General features: G+C 33.1%; 1 protein-coding gene across 1 annotated transcript in view; it reads right to left on the bottom strand.

The window, feature by feature from the left end:
• The window catches only part of LOC143062698 (obscurin-like protein 1), a 198,541-nt gene that overhangs the window by 104,553 nt on the left and 78,006 nt on the right, over nt 1-15,982 (bottom strand). The window contains exons 15-16 of the mRNA XM_076234448.1: nt 14,010-14,279; nt 4,059-4,322 (exon numbers count right to left, since the gene is read on the bottom strand). Of these exons, the coding sequence (XP_076090563.1) occupies nt 4,059-4,322; nt 14,010-14,279 (534 nt within the window). The remainder of the gene's footprint in view (nt 1-4,058; nt 4,323-14,009; nt 14,280-15,982) is intronic.

Below are 15,982 nucleotides of genomic sequence, written 5' to 3'. Positions count from 1 at the left end.
TGTCCATTCTTTTCCATTCGTTTTTGATGCGTTTTGTTATTTGATTTTCCCATGTGATTATGCACTTTCCGAATTGATTTTCCTCTGAGTTCAGAATTTTTGTGATTTTACACCAAAGCTGTCAAGTGAAGCCATGCACTTAATGGGTCATTAAATTTGACAGTTCACACAGCAAGTTGAACTTCTTGTTCATGGAAGAATTTCAAATTTGCCAGTATTTCAAAGGAAATGAGTCTGAAGGCTCTAGAATCCAGGTGAAAACAGGTAATTTTTGGAATTTTCAGGTTATTTAACAACCCAGCGGGTATCCCATGTGACCCATCAGAGTTGTAAAAATCTTAGGTCACACCTGCAGGATAGGGGTCAGTTGACAGGTATGAGAAAATGAGGTCAAGGTCTGATATACCTGCCAGACAAACATACACCTTACAATCATTCCATACAACAAATATTGTTGACACATTGCTGATAATTTCAGAAAAACAAACCAAAACACAAAAGCTTAACACTATAGCAATGAACCAAGAAAATGAAGTCATGCATGTTCAAATAAAACCTGACAGACTTTTATGTATATAGTCAAATATTTCCATACACCAAATATTGTTGACCTATTGCATGAGAAAATCAAAGTACTGAACATTGGATGACTGCACGTTCTTGTGGATGGTCACAAGCAATTGTTTTTGAAAGAAAATCACATCTTTATACCTCAAAGTTGGGTTAACATGCAGATGTAAATAAAATATTCTGAGACAAGTTCTTTGGTGGATGATAAATAAATGAAAGAAATTCAACATCTCCATAATAACAATTATATATATATTGTAGCGATAAAAATCAGTATAATATCTTGTTTATATTATATTAATATTTGTAATAACAGTTACATGTATATATAAGTTTCATCTATTTGTATCTCATTCTATTCTACAAATTAAAAATAGTGCAGTGCAAGTGCATGGTGGACACTCTTCTGCAATAATTAGATTTTTCTTATAGATTGGATTTAAGTCGGCATTCATATTTTCCCGCAAAAGAGAGAGCAATGACCAATAACTCTCCATGTATCTGTATATAATCTTCACCTCCTTTATAGGAGATTTGTAATCGCTCTTGAGATATTCTTCTGCATGCGTTAACACAATTTTTCTGTACATGTGCATAGATATTAATGATTTTTTACTTACATATATATTTAACTAAACATTTTAAAAATATTTGATGAGTACTCATTAAAGGAATGAATTTATAACAAGCGATAAGGAATGTTATTTTGCCCATGATGATGTTGGCATGTTTATAGATCTGTTAACCAGGTGCTCCGCAGGGCGCAGCTTTATACGACCGCAGAGGTCGGACCCTGAACAGTTGGGGCAAGTATGGACAAAACATTCAAGCGTGATACAGCTCTGAATTTGGATTGTGATCAAATAGTTGACATTACATGGGTTTTTTACACAAAACAAATGTCAAGATTTTACAAATCAATTAAAGATTTCTTCTTCAAACTTATTTAAATCTAAAATTAAATAGTTGACACAGCATAGGTTTCTGACACAGAATGAATGTGGTCTAATGAACTTAAATTTTTTTTTTGCCTTTAAGCAATTCACAATGCTGTTGAATATTAATCCTCTCAAAAAAATGTTTTAAGAAATTTTCTTTTTATTTATGAAATCTGAAATGAGAAAAATTTAACCCCCCCCCCCCCCCATTTTTTTTCACATCCCCGTTTCCCTTTTTCCAAAACTGATATCAATTCAAATTTCTAATGGAGTTTGCAACAATAACTACTCTTTTAAATACATCATAAAATATTAAAATGTAAAATAAAGTGCTTGTTATCACTGAATGGTAAAGATTGGTTGGTAGTAAAAGTGAATATACATTGTTTATTGTATAAAACAATAAAAAAAAACTTCATCAGCAACATTTGATATTGGCAAATTTCCAATGAAGTTATTTACATAAAGTTATTGGCAAATAAAAATAGAAAATGACATCATAGTCATGTCTGGCAAATGTCCAACATACATTATCTAAAAACATTTTAGATGAGATAAGGAAAAAAAGCTTCATCAGCAACATTTTATATTGGCAAATTTCCAATGAAGTTATTTACATAAAGTTATTGGCAAATAAAAATAGAAAATGACATCATAGTCATGTCTGGCAAATTTCCAACATATATTATCAACTGCTATTCTATACAAAGAAAGATAACTCCAATTGAAAATTAATTGCTATTGCACAATATTGTGCAATTAGATATTTCTTGCTATTGTGCAATACTGTGCAATTGAAAATTTCTTGCAATTGCACAATACTTGATATGGAATCCTGATTTGGACCAACTTGAAAACTGGGCCCATTATCAAAAATCAAAGTACATGTTTAGATAAAGCATATCAAATAAGCCCAAGAATTTAATTTTTGTTAAAATCAAACTTAGTTTAATTTTGGACCCTTTAGACCTTAATGTAGACCAATTTGAAAACTGGACCAAAAATTAAGAATCTACATACACAGTTAGATTTGGCATATCAAAGAACCCATTTATTCAATTTTTGATGAAATCAAACAAAGTTTAATTTTGGACCCCCATTTGGACCAACTTGAAAACTAGGCCTTTGCAATAATTAAAAATCTAAGTACATTTTTAAATTCAGCATATCAAAGAACCCCAAGGATTCGATTTTTGTTAAAATCCAACTAAGATTAATTTTGGACCCTTTGGACCTTAATGTAGACCAATTTGAAAACGGGACCAAAAATTAAGAATCTACATACATAGTTAGTTTCGGCATATCAAAGAACTCCAATTATTCAATTTTTGATGAAATCACACAAAGTTCAATTTTGGACCCTTTGGAATTGCACAATACTTGATATGGAATCCTGATTTGGACCAACTTGAAAACTGGGCCCATTATCAAAAATCAAAGTACATGTTTAGATAAAGCATATCAAATAAGCCCAAGAATTTAATTTTCCTAATCTGTTGGGACCAAAATTCCCAAAATCAAATCTAACCTTCCTTTATGGTCATAAACCTTGTGTTTAAATTTCATAGATTTTTATTTACTTATACTAAAGTTATGATTCCAAAACCAAGAATAATGCTTATTTGGGCCCTTTTTTGGCCCTTAATTCCTAAACTGTTGGAACCAAAACTCCCAAAATCAATCCCAACCGTCCTTTTGTGTTCATAAACCTTGTGTCAAAATTTCATAGATTTCTATTCACTTAAACTAAAGTTATAGTGCGAAAACCAAGAAAATGCTTATTTGGGCCCTTTTTGGCCCCTAATTCCTAAAATGTTGGGACCAAAATTCCCAAAATCAATCCCAACCTTCCTTTTGTGGTCATAAACCTTGTGTTAAAATTTCATTGATTTCTATTCACTTTTACTAAAGTTAGAGTGCGAAAACTAAAAGTATTCGGACGACGACGACGCCGGACGACGACGCCAACGTGATAGCAATATACGACCAAAAAATAAAATTTTTTGCGGTCGTATAAAAACCCTTAATGAATATTATGTAACGGAAATCTAGGCAAAAGCAATATACCACAATGCCCTCACTGTCATCAGCTGTAAAAACCATTGAACTGTGAAAATGAGGTCAAGGTCAGAAGACTAATACCAGTAATCCATGTACACCTTAAAATCATGTCATACACCAAATAAAGTAGACCTATTGCTTATACATTGTAGTACCTGAGATATGGACTTGACCTCAAACACTAAACCTTGTTCTCTGATCCATGAAATGAGGTAGAGGTCTAGTAAAAACTGTCTAACAGGCATGTGGACCTTGCAAGGTCGGCACATACTATATAGTTATCATATAATTCATAATAAGAGAGAAATAAACATAACAAAAAATCTCATTATTATTCTCATCTTTTTAAAAAATATGGACTTACTTGATTTTCATTATTTTGTTAACAATGAAGACCATATAAATATCACATTACAGTTACATAATTTTTGTTGGAAATGTGAGTATGTGTTACACCATGTTTAATATCTTTATATGAAGAACTCTTACCTAACACAACAAGCAGTACTCCAGTAGGTTTATCCTCCTTAATTTTAAATGAATAGTACCCTCTGTCATTAAATGTTACTCTGTGAATAACAATTTCACGAATTTTTCCTTTTGTTATTATATCTAAGTTGTCAGAAACACTCAGCTCTTGTCCATTTTTGAACCATTTCCCAGGTAAAACTTCAGAACTAACTTCACAGGTAAATGTAACTTTGTCACCTTCAAAGTATTGCTGTTGTTCTTCAAAAGGTTTGCTGATACTAACTAAAATAAAACTAAAACTATGAATCATTGCACAAAAGGATCACACCCTCTCCCCTCCTACAATACAACAGATTAATTAGAATTATAATACACATACTCCCATAGTGTTTGACAACTGCAGTTGTTATGTCTCATGAAAATATGTCTGGCCATTAAGAAGGATTTGCCATTACCAAATGCATGTCTGGCATACAAAATTTTAATCTTGGTATCTATGATGAGTTTATTTATTAAGGCAAACAAACAGACAGAAAGAGGTACAAGATAACACCTTTATATAAAAAACTGTTTTATTGTATTAAAAAAAAAATTCAAGATCATATAAACTAAACAAGAAATTCATGTACACCTTACAATCATTCAATACAATAAATACAGTGGACCCATTGCTTATAGTTTCTAAGAAATAGACTTAACAAATAAAACTAAACATTGACCAATGAACCATGAAAATGAGGTCAAGGTCAGACGAACCATGCCAGGCAGACATGTACAGCTTATAATCTTTCATACAACAAATATAGTTGACCTATTGCTTAAAGTTTAGGAAAAACAAGACCAAAACACAACTAGAGGCTCTAAAGAGCCTGTGTCGCTCACCTTGGTCTATGTGACTATTAAACAAAGGAAGCAGATGAATTCATGACAAAATTGTATTTTGGTGATGGTGATGTGTTTGTACATCTTACTTTACTGAACATCCTTGCAGCTTACAATTATCTCTATCTATAATGAAGTTGGCCCAGTAGTTTCAGTGGAAAATGTTAGTAAAAATTTACAAATTTTATAAAAATTGTTGAAAATTGACTATAAAGGACAATTACTCCTTAGGGGGTCAATTGACCATTTCGGTCATGTTGACTTATTTGTAAATCTTACTTTGCTGAACATTATTGCTGTTTACAGTTTATTTCTATCTATAATAATTTTCAAGATAATAACCAAAAACAGTAAAATTTCCTTAAAATTACCAATTCAGGGGCAGGAACCCAACAACGGGTTGTCCGATTTATCTGAAAATTTCAGGGCAGATAGATCTTGACCTGATAAACAATTTATCCCCCTGTCAGATTTGCTCTAAAGGCTTTGGTTTTTGAGTTATAAGCCAAAAACTGCATTTTACCCCTATCTTCTATTTTTAGCCATGGCAGCCATCTTGGTTGGATGGCCGGGTCATCGGACACAATTTTTAAACTAGATACCCAAAAAATGATTGTGGATAAGTTTGGATTAATTTGGCCCAGTAGTTTCAAAGGAGAAGATTTTTGTAAAAGATTACTAAGATTTACGAAAAATGGTTAAAAATTGACTATAAAGGACAATAACTCCTATATGGGTCAACTGACCATTTCGGTCATGTTGACTTATTTGTAAATCTTACTTTGCTGAACATTATTGCTGTTTACAGTTTATTTCTATCTTTAATAATTTTCAAGATAATAACCAAAAACAGTAAAATTTCCTTAAAATTACCAATTCAGGGGCAGCAACCCAACAACAGGTTGTCAGATTCATCTGAAAATTTCAGGGTAGATAGATCTTGACCTGATAAACAATTTTCTAATAGTCAGATTTGCTCTTAATGCTTTGGTTTTTAAGTTATAAGCCAAAAACTGCATTTTACCCCTATGTTCTATTTTTAGCCATGGCGGCCATCTTGGTTGGTTGGCTGGGTCCCTGGACACATTTTTTAAACTAGATACCCCAAAGATAATTGTGGCCAAGTTTGGATAAATTTGGCCCAGTGGTTTCAGAGGAGAAAATTTTTGTAAAAGATTACTAAGATTTACGAAAAATGGTTAAAAATTGACTATAAAGGGCAATAACTCCTATATGGGTCAACTGACCATTTCGGTCATGTTGACTTATTTGTAGATCTTACTTTGCTGAACATTATTGCTGTTTACAGTTTATCTCTATCTATAATAATATTCAAGATAATAACCATATAACGGCAAAATTTCCTTAAAATTGCCAATTCAGGGGCAGCAACTCAACAACCGGTTGTCCGATTCGTCTGAAAATTTTAGGGCAGATAGATCTTGACTTAATAAACAATTTAACCCCTGTCAGATTTGCTCTAAATGCTTCGGTTTCAGAGTTATAAGCCAAAAACTGCATTTGACCCCTATGTTCTATTTTTAGCCATGGCGGCCATCTTGGTTGGTTGGCCGGGTAACCGAACACATTTTTTAAACTAGATACCCCAATGATGATTGTGGCCAAGTTTGGTTAAATTTGGCCCAGTAGTTTCAGAGGAGAAGATTTTTGTAAAAGTTAACAACGACGGACGACGGACGACGCCGGACGACGACGGACGCCGGACGCCAAGTGATGAGAAAAGCTCACTTGGCCATTCGGGCCAGGTGAGCTAAAAATGTAAAACTGCACGAGTAATGAACAGTGAAATTGAAGTCAAAAGACCTGCCAACTTTTGAAATTCTCCATGGGGGATTTAGTGTGCAACCAGATTTTTAACGTCGACACTTTTTTGCAGTGTTTATGTATGCACTGTTTACTCTTAACATAGTCTTATATCTCTTCCTTTTTCTTTTGGTATACAGATGATGAACACTTAAAGTCATAAGAAACCTCAAATTGAAAAAAATAATGCATATGTTTTTTTATAACTCAATGGATAGTTTTCATTATTAAACTTATGTACATATACTTTTTTTCTGAAGAAAATTCTTTAATTTATTCATATTTAGAAGAAGTTGATTGCCAGGAAGCAATTCCCCCGACATATTTTCCGTATGCAAAGTGACCTCAGTGTGACCCATCTCGTAAAAATCTGGTGATCGCAATACGCATGGATGTCCTTAAAATAAACTATTATCTAAATTTACATGTTAAACATGTGCTCAGTGAGTGAGTGAGTGAGTGAATTTCCATGATTTTTTGTTGATTTTTTGTTGATTGTTGACAAACAGGTGACAATCGTTAAACTTCGGCTTCAAAACACGAATTTTAATTACCTGCCATATTTTCACAACAACACTGACCGATTGAAAAAAAAATTGACGAAATTTATGCGAAAAAAATGATAAATTCGTGCACAGAAGACTAAGTTTATGATGTTTGTATGCATTGGTTCAAGAATTGGAAGAACATTATTTTTCACTGGTCACTCGTTTCTTATGACTTTAAGCCATGATTTCTTTTATTTGTATGATCCAATGTCAGCCGCAAGAAAACTTTAAGAATAGAGAACCAGATGCTCCCTAGGGCCCAGCTTTATACGACCGCAGAGGTCGAACCCTGAACAGTTGGGGCAAGTATGGACACAACATTCAAGCTTGATACAGCTCTGAATTTGGATTGTGATTAAATAGTTGACACAGCATAGGTTTCTGACACAGAATGAATGTGAACTTAAAAAAAATGTTTTTGCTTTTGAGCAATTCACTGAATTGTCTGAATTGTCTGAATTGTCTGAATTTGGATTGTGATCACAAATTTTTGACATAATATATATAGGTTTTTGACACAAAACAAATGTGGTCAAAGATCTTACAAATCTATTGCACAATACTGTGCAATTGAGGATTTCTTTGTGAAACTTTCTAAAATTGAAATTTGAAAACTTTTGAAAATAAAATATGAATCCCTTAAAAAAATTGTAAACAAAAAATCCCCCCATACTTATTGAACCCCCCCCCCCAAAACGCAATCCCAGCCTTTACTTTGTAGTATGGAACCTTGTGGTACAATTTCAGAGAAATCCAAACACTTAAACACAAGTGTCTTGAAACTAGAATCATGCTTCTTTTTGGCCCTTTTTTGGCCCCTTATTCCTACATGTTTTGGGCAATTACCCAAAACTCAATCCCAGCCTCCCCTTTGTTGTATAGAACATTGTGGTACAATTTCAGAGAGATCCATACAAGTTATTGTCTGGAAACTAGAAAAATGCTTGTTTTGACCCCTTTTTGGCCGCTTTTGGCCCCCTAATTCCTAAACAGTTTGGACCATCATCCCCAAAATCGACCCCAAACCTTCCTTCTGTGGTATTGAACCATCTGAAAATATTTCATACAGATCTATTCCTTTAAACTAAAATTATTGTCCGGAAACCAATGTGTCTTCGGACGACGACGACGACGCAGACAACGACACAGATGACGATGACTTCATACCATTATACGATCCCAAATTTTTTTCCAGTCGTATAAAAATTACAGCTAATCATCTCAAGACAATCTTCATTTCTTAATACATAATTTTCAAGCAGTGTAAGGGAGGTAATCAAACATATATAAAACAGTATTCTTTAAATGGAATTGGATTACTTCCCTTACACTGCTTTTAAATTGTCTAACTTGTTCTTTAACCAGAAAAACCCTTGATTTCCTTCTGTTTTTGCTCTAATTGCTAAATGATTTGAGTCATAACCCCCAATAACCATCCCTTTGTAGTATGGAAACTTGTGGTATAATTTCAGAGAGATTTATACACTTAAACACAAGTTATTGACTGGAAACTATGAAAATGCTTATGTGGGCCCCTTTTTTGGCCTCCAATTTATTGAAACCCCCCTTGGAGCAAGAACCCAAAAACTCAATTTTCAGCCTTTCCTTTGTAGTAAGAAATCTTGTAGTATAATTTCAGAGAGATCCATACACTTAAACACAAGTTATTGTCTGTAAACTAGAAAAATTCTTACACTGTTTGCCCAATAACCCTTAAAAAAATGTCAACCTTCTACTTATGGTATTAAAAATTGTGGTATAATTTCAGAGCGGCAGAGCCAAGGTTGACAATGCTTTTTCAAGGGGTACCAATCTGCTCTATCACCCTCTCAGCTATGTGTTATTTAATTTATTATACTGAATGTCCTACTGTCCTACTATTATAGTCTTTTACAGATTAATTTTATTTTTAAAGTATTTTCTATTATGTCACGTACATAAAAACATTACGGGTATTAGAAAAAACAACAAAAGTTAAACAAGATGATTTTTTTTTTTATTTTGACAGTCAAATAATAAAATCTTAGCCAAAACGTAGAACTTTAGCATTGTATTTGATAACTTGATGTAAATTCAATTCATTGTCATTTAAATTATCAATTTTTGATTGGTTTAGACGAGAGAGTAACATTAGAAAAAAAATTTCACCCTGTGATAGAGTAAATTAACACCCTGACGTATCAGCCAATCAAAATATGGCATTTTAACGTGAAGTATAATAAAATCTGATGTTACATGTATGTAATCAGGACATTAAGTATAATTAATTAAATAACACACAGCTGAGCAGATTGGTACCCTCGAAAAGGCATTGTCAGCCTTTGATTAACTTTGATTACTGAACCATGAAAATAAAGTCAAGATCAGATGACACCTTTCAGTTGGACAAGTTTAATTGAGTACTTCAAGTACACTTTACAATCATTCCATACACCAAATATAGTACATCTTTTGCATACAGTATAAGAAAAACAGACCAAACCACAAACATAACTATAACCACTGAACAATGAAAATGATGTCATGGTCAGATGACACCTGCCAGTTGGAAATGTATGCCATACAATCCTTTCATACACCAAATATACTAGACCTATTGCTTATAGTATCTGAGATATGGACTTGACCACCAAAACTTAACCTTGTTCAGATACATGAAATGAGGTCGAGGTCAAGTGAAAACTGGCTGACAGGCATGAGGACATTGCAAGATAAGCACATACCAAATATAGTTACCGGTATCCTATTACTCATAATAAGAGAGAAATTAACTTTACAAAAAATCTGAACTTTTTTCAAGTAATCACTGATCTATGAAAATGGACATGTGACAGATGGAAATTTTGTAACATTTTAAGGCATCTTTATACAAAGCATGAAGCATTCAGATCTTCCACCTTCTAATTATACAGCTTTTAAGGAGTAAGTTTATTCCGCCATCGGATCACTATCCTTATGTCGAGCTTTCTGTGACAAAGGTTGCAGGCTCGACAACTAGAGGCTCTAAAGAGCCTGTGTCGCTCACCTTGGTCTATTTGCATATTAAAAGAACACAGATGGATTCATGACAAAATTGTGTTTGTAGATCTTACTTTATTGAACAGTTTTAGATCTTGTGTTGTTGATTAATTTAGCTCTTAAAATTTCTGTTATTCTATTAAAGTTCGAAATAATATGAGGCAGGCAAATTACCTGTGAAAGAGGATGCAGTCTGTATAAATTATTGTTGGAATTCAAACATCATTTAAATTTTTGAATCTGTTGAAAATGAAACCAAAATACAAAAACATTTCTGATGTTCAACCTTGTTAGGGATTATAGTTGTGACATCATTTTCCATGTTATAGAATTATCAAATTATTGTTTTTGCCATTTCATTAGTAGATTGGGATTTTTTATTGAATTTCTCTACTGCAATTTTAGCAGAGAAGATTACCAAAAAATACCTAAAAATTGTTAAAATTTACTATTAAGGCCAATAACTCTTTAAGGAGTCAATTGAAAATTTTGGCCATAGCCACTTATAATTTGTAGATTGTACTTTGCTAAACATTATTGCTGTCTACAGTTTATTCATCAGAAAATTTCAGGGCAGATAGATTTTTACCTGTTTAACACTTTTACCCTGTCAGATTTGCTCTAAATGCTTTGATTTTAGAGATATGACCTAAAAACTACATTTTACCCTATGAGCCATTTTAGCCATGTCGGCCATCTTGGTTTACAAGAAGGGTCATAGGACACAATTTTTAAACTAGATACCATAAGTTAACGATGATTGTGATCAAGTTTGGATAAATTTGTCTCAATAGTTTTAGAGGAGATGGTTTTTGTAAAAGATTACAAATATTTAGGAAAAATTGATAAACATTGACTATAAAGGGCAATTACTCCTTAAGGGGTCAACTGACCATTTTAATCATGTTGACTTATTTGTAGATCTTACTTTGCTGAACATTATTTCTGCTTACAGTTTATCTCCATCTGTAATAATATTTAAGATAACTAGATTTGCCATTGCAAGCAATAGCGGAGGATGTCACCCCGTTCTTGACATTGTCACAGTAGCAGCAACCAGTTTGAGTGTATCAAAGTCACATGGCACGTCTAGTATACATGCCTTTGACACCCCCCCCCCCTTTTTCTCTTCTGGTAGACTAAGAGTGATGTCTATTTATAGTTGGGGAACTCTTTAAAATCTTAAATTAGACACACGCTTGAGGAAGAAAGGTGCTGTCACGTGATACTGAAGTATATTATCGTGGAGTTAGTACATTACTATTCTTTTTAGAGGGGACCTTGGACAGACAACATGTGTATATATTGACGGAGCAGCATACTAACTGTTCATTTTATTCTTCAATATCTCGCGTATCACACGATACAAGTATTTTATCTTTTACAATTTTATTACACGCTTATCGATTGATTTCAGCTAATGTGTATATTTTTGCAGGTGTTCGATTAACGGATGTGTAATGCAAGTGCAGAAATGTCAATTATGTGTACTCTTCATGTTTCTCTCTCTCTCTCTCTCTCTCAGTGGCGATTTTCTCTTCAGAGCACGATTTTTGTATAGAATAGAAAGAAGCACGTTAAATTATATATTCGTTTTCTTCTAGCATATTCTAGAAGATGTTTTGCACATAGTCTTCATCACAGAATTTTGTCTCAAATTTTCGATTTTTTTTTTTTTTTTTTTTTTTTTTTTTTTTTAAGGCTGTATCCATGGCAACGGCGGCCATTTTGAAAATTTCGAAGACAGATGACAATACAATAGCATTTAAACGGGAATGAGCTTAAAATTTGTACGAAACTGTTACTTTGACGTTTTTTACCATATGGGTCCAATGTGCACTTTTAGCGTTATCTCCATGGTAACAGCAGCTATCTTAAAAATTCCAACGGCAATGAATTCTACAGTTTATACTGCTGTTTTCTACTTCGGTTTTTTTTGCCGTATCTGTAGCGGTTTATTTTCTATGAATTAATTAAGGATTTATTTTCGTTTTTTTCACGTTTGGACCGTTTCCATGACAACGGTAGCCATTTTAAAAGTTCTTAAGATGGATGTCACGCCTTCTAACGATGAGTTATTAGTTCTGAAAGTTTCATTAAATTTGGACCATTTTTCGGTTTTTTACATTTTTGCCGTTTCCATGGAAACGGCGGCCATCTTGAACCATTCCATGCTTACTGCAACTTTGCACATGGGGATTGTCATTATGGTGCAGTTTTATAAATATATGTCAAGGCATCTCCGAGAAATCGGCTGGACAAAAAGTGTGGAAGAAGAATATTCGTAGAATAACAATATATCCCCCCTTTTTCAAAGGGGTGACATAATAACCATTGATAACCAAAAACTGCAAAATTTCCTTGAACTGACCAATTCGGCAGCAGCAACCCAACAACAATTCAATTGTTGTCCAATTCATCTGAAAATTTCAGGGCAGATAAATTTTTACCTGATAAACAATTTTACCCCATGTCAGATTTGCTCTAAATGCTTTGGTTTCAGAGATATAAGCCAAAACCTACATTTTACCCCTATGTTCTATTTTTAGCCATGGCAGCCATCTTGGTTGGTTGGCCGGGTCATCGGACACATTTTTTTAACTAGATACCCTAATGATGATTGTGGACAAGTTTGGTTAAATTTGTCTTCCTAGTTTCAGAGCCTAGACAGAGGAGAAGATTTTTGTAAACGATAACAAAAATTTATGAAAAATTGTTAAAAAATTACTCTAAAGGGCAATAACTCCTTAAGGGGTCAACTGACAATTTTGGTCATGTTGACTTATTTGTAGATCTTACTTTGCTGAACATTATTGCTGTTTATACAGCTTATCTCTATCTATAATAATATTCAAGATAATAACCATAAAACGGCAAAATTTCCTTAAAATTGCAAATTCAGGGGCAGCAACCCAACAACCGGTTGTCCGATTTCGTCTGAAAATTTTCAGGGCAGATAGATGTTGACTTAACAATTTAAACTCTTGTCAGATTTGCTCTAAATGCTTCGGTTTCAGAGTTATAAGCCAAAAACTGCATTTTACCCCTATGTTCTATTTTTAGCCATGGGGGCCATTTTGGTTGGTTGGCTGGGTCACCGAACACATTTTTTAAACTGGATAACCCAATTCATGATTGTGACCAAGTTTGATTAAATTTGGCCTAGTAGTTTCAGAGGAGAAGATTTTTGTAAAAGTGAACGACGATGGACGACGGATGCCAAGTGGTGAGAAAAGCTCACTTGGCCTTTTGGGCCAGGTGAGCTAAAAACACAATCTCATGGACAGAAACATTGTATGTAATCAATTCAAAGTTGCTAGCCAATAAACTAGTGGGCGAGGCATAATTTTATAGAAAATATTGTTCTTTTGAATGTTCACATCGAAAATAGTTAATAAATTGAAAGTCCCTAGATCATGAGTTTCAAGGGGAGGGTCTACATGGTCTTAAATAGTTGTCAATCTTATATGTAATAATCATGCTGATAGTAATGCAACTAAATAGAAAATATCATCGATGAGCTTTTCTATTTTAATGACATTAACATATACATTTAGTTTCAATCATGTCAAAATTTGAATACAATTAGTCCTGTTATTATGCTGAAAATAGCTCAAATGGCTCTTTACATCATTTCTGAAATAACGTTTTTTATATAATTAATTATTTTCCATTATGGTTATATATGTAAATTTACCTTCTGAGACTGTTAAATGTAAAAAGCTCTTTTTATCCTTTATCTGACATGTGTAGTTTCCACTGTCACCACTGTCACCATCTGTCACACTTTTAAGTACTAATTTATGAATTCTTCCATCGACTGTTATATTTATAGATTCAGAAGGTTTAAGCTCCTTTCCATCTTTGCTCCATTTCCCTTCAATGTTTACTTGATTTACCTCACATGTAAATGTTACTGAATCACCTTCAGTGCAATATTGGTCTTCAAGTTGTTTGATGATAATAGCTGAAACAAAAAAAACCTGCATTTATAATCATTGTGAACAAATAAAACATTTCCACAGAGTCATCTTCTCACGGTCAATCTATTTAATCTTTTGTAAGTTGAACCAGATGCTCCGCAGGGCGTAGCTTTATACGACCGCAGAGGTTGAACCCTGAACGGTTGGGGCAAGTATGGACACAACATTCAAGCTTGATTCAGCTCTAAATTTGGATTGTGATTAAATAGTTGACACAGCATAGGTTTCTGACACAGAATGAATGTGTGCTAATGAACTTAAAATTTTTGTTTTCTCTTAGAGCAATTCACTATGCTGTTGAATATTAATCCTCTCAAAAAAATGTTTGAAGAAATTTTCTTTTTTATTTATGAAATTTCAAATGAGAAAAATTGAACCCAATTTTTTTAATCACATCCCCCTTTCCCTTATTCCAAAACTAATCTCAATTAAAATTTCTAATGGAGTTTGCAACAATAACTACTCATTTAAATACATCATAAAATATTAAGATGTAAAAAAACTGCTTGTTATCACTGAATGGTAAAGATTATTTTAATTTATCAGTTGGTAGTAAAAAGTGAATATACATTGTATATTGTATATAACAAAGATTTAAGTTGATTCTGGACAAAGAAAGATAACTCCAATTAAAAAAAAATCTTGCTATTGCACAATATTTTGCAATTAGATATTTCTTGCTTACTATTCTGGACAAAGAAAGATAACTCTAATTAAAAAAAAATTTGCTATTTCACAATATTGTGCAATTAGATATTTCTTGCCATTGCGCAATACTGTGCAATTGAAAAGACTTGCTATTGCACAATACTTAATATAATAATTTTAGATCCTGATTTGGACCAACTTGAAAACTGGGCCCATAATAAAAAATCTAAGTACATTTTTGGATTCAGCATATCAAAGAACCCCAAGATTTCAATTTTTGTTAAAATCAGACTAAGTTTAATTTTGGACCCTTTGGACTTTAGTGTAGACCAATTTGAAAACAGGACCAAAAATGAAGAATCTACATACACAGTTAGATTTGGTATATCAAAGAACCCCATTTATTCAATTTTTGATGAAATCAAACAAAGTTTAATTTTGGACCCCGATTTGGACCAACTTGAAAACTGGGCCAATAATCAAGAATCTAAGTACATTTTTAGATTCAGCATATCAAAGAACCTAACTGATTCATTTTTTGTCAAAATCAAACTAAGTTTAATTTTGGACCCTTTGGACCATAATGTAGACCAATTAGAAAACGGGACCAAAAGTTAAGAATCTACATACACAGTCATGACAGTTAGATTCGGCATATCAAAGAACCCCAATTATTCAATTTTGATGAAATCAAACAAAGTTTAATTTTGGACCCTTTGGGCCCCTTATTCTTTTGGGACCAAAACTCCCAAAATCAATACCAACCTTCCTTTTATGGTCATAAACCTTGTGTTTAAATTTCATAGATTTCTATTTACTTATACTAACGTTATGGTGCGAAAACCAAGAAAAATGCTTATTTGGGTCCCTTTTTGGCCCCTAATTCCTAAACTGTTGGGACCTAAACTCCCAAAATCAATACCAACCTTCCTTTTGTAGTCATTAACATTGTGTTTAAATTTCATTGATTTCTATTTACTTAAACTAAAGTTATTGTGCGAAAACCAAGAATAATGCTTATTTGGGCCCTTTTTTGGCC

The sequence above is a fragment of the Mytilus galloprovincialis genome, chromosome 2 (assembly GCF_965363235.1).
Source record: "Mytilus galloprovincialis chromosome 2, xbMytGall1.hap1.1, whole genome shotgun sequence".
Classification (NCBI taxonomy): domain Eukaryota; kingdom Metazoa; phylum Mollusca; class Bivalvia; order Mytilida; family Mytilidae; genus Mytilus; species Mytilus galloprovincialis.
The sequence above is the reverse complement of the archived record's forward strand: the minus strand, read 5'-3'. Positions and strand labels throughout refer to the sequence as shown.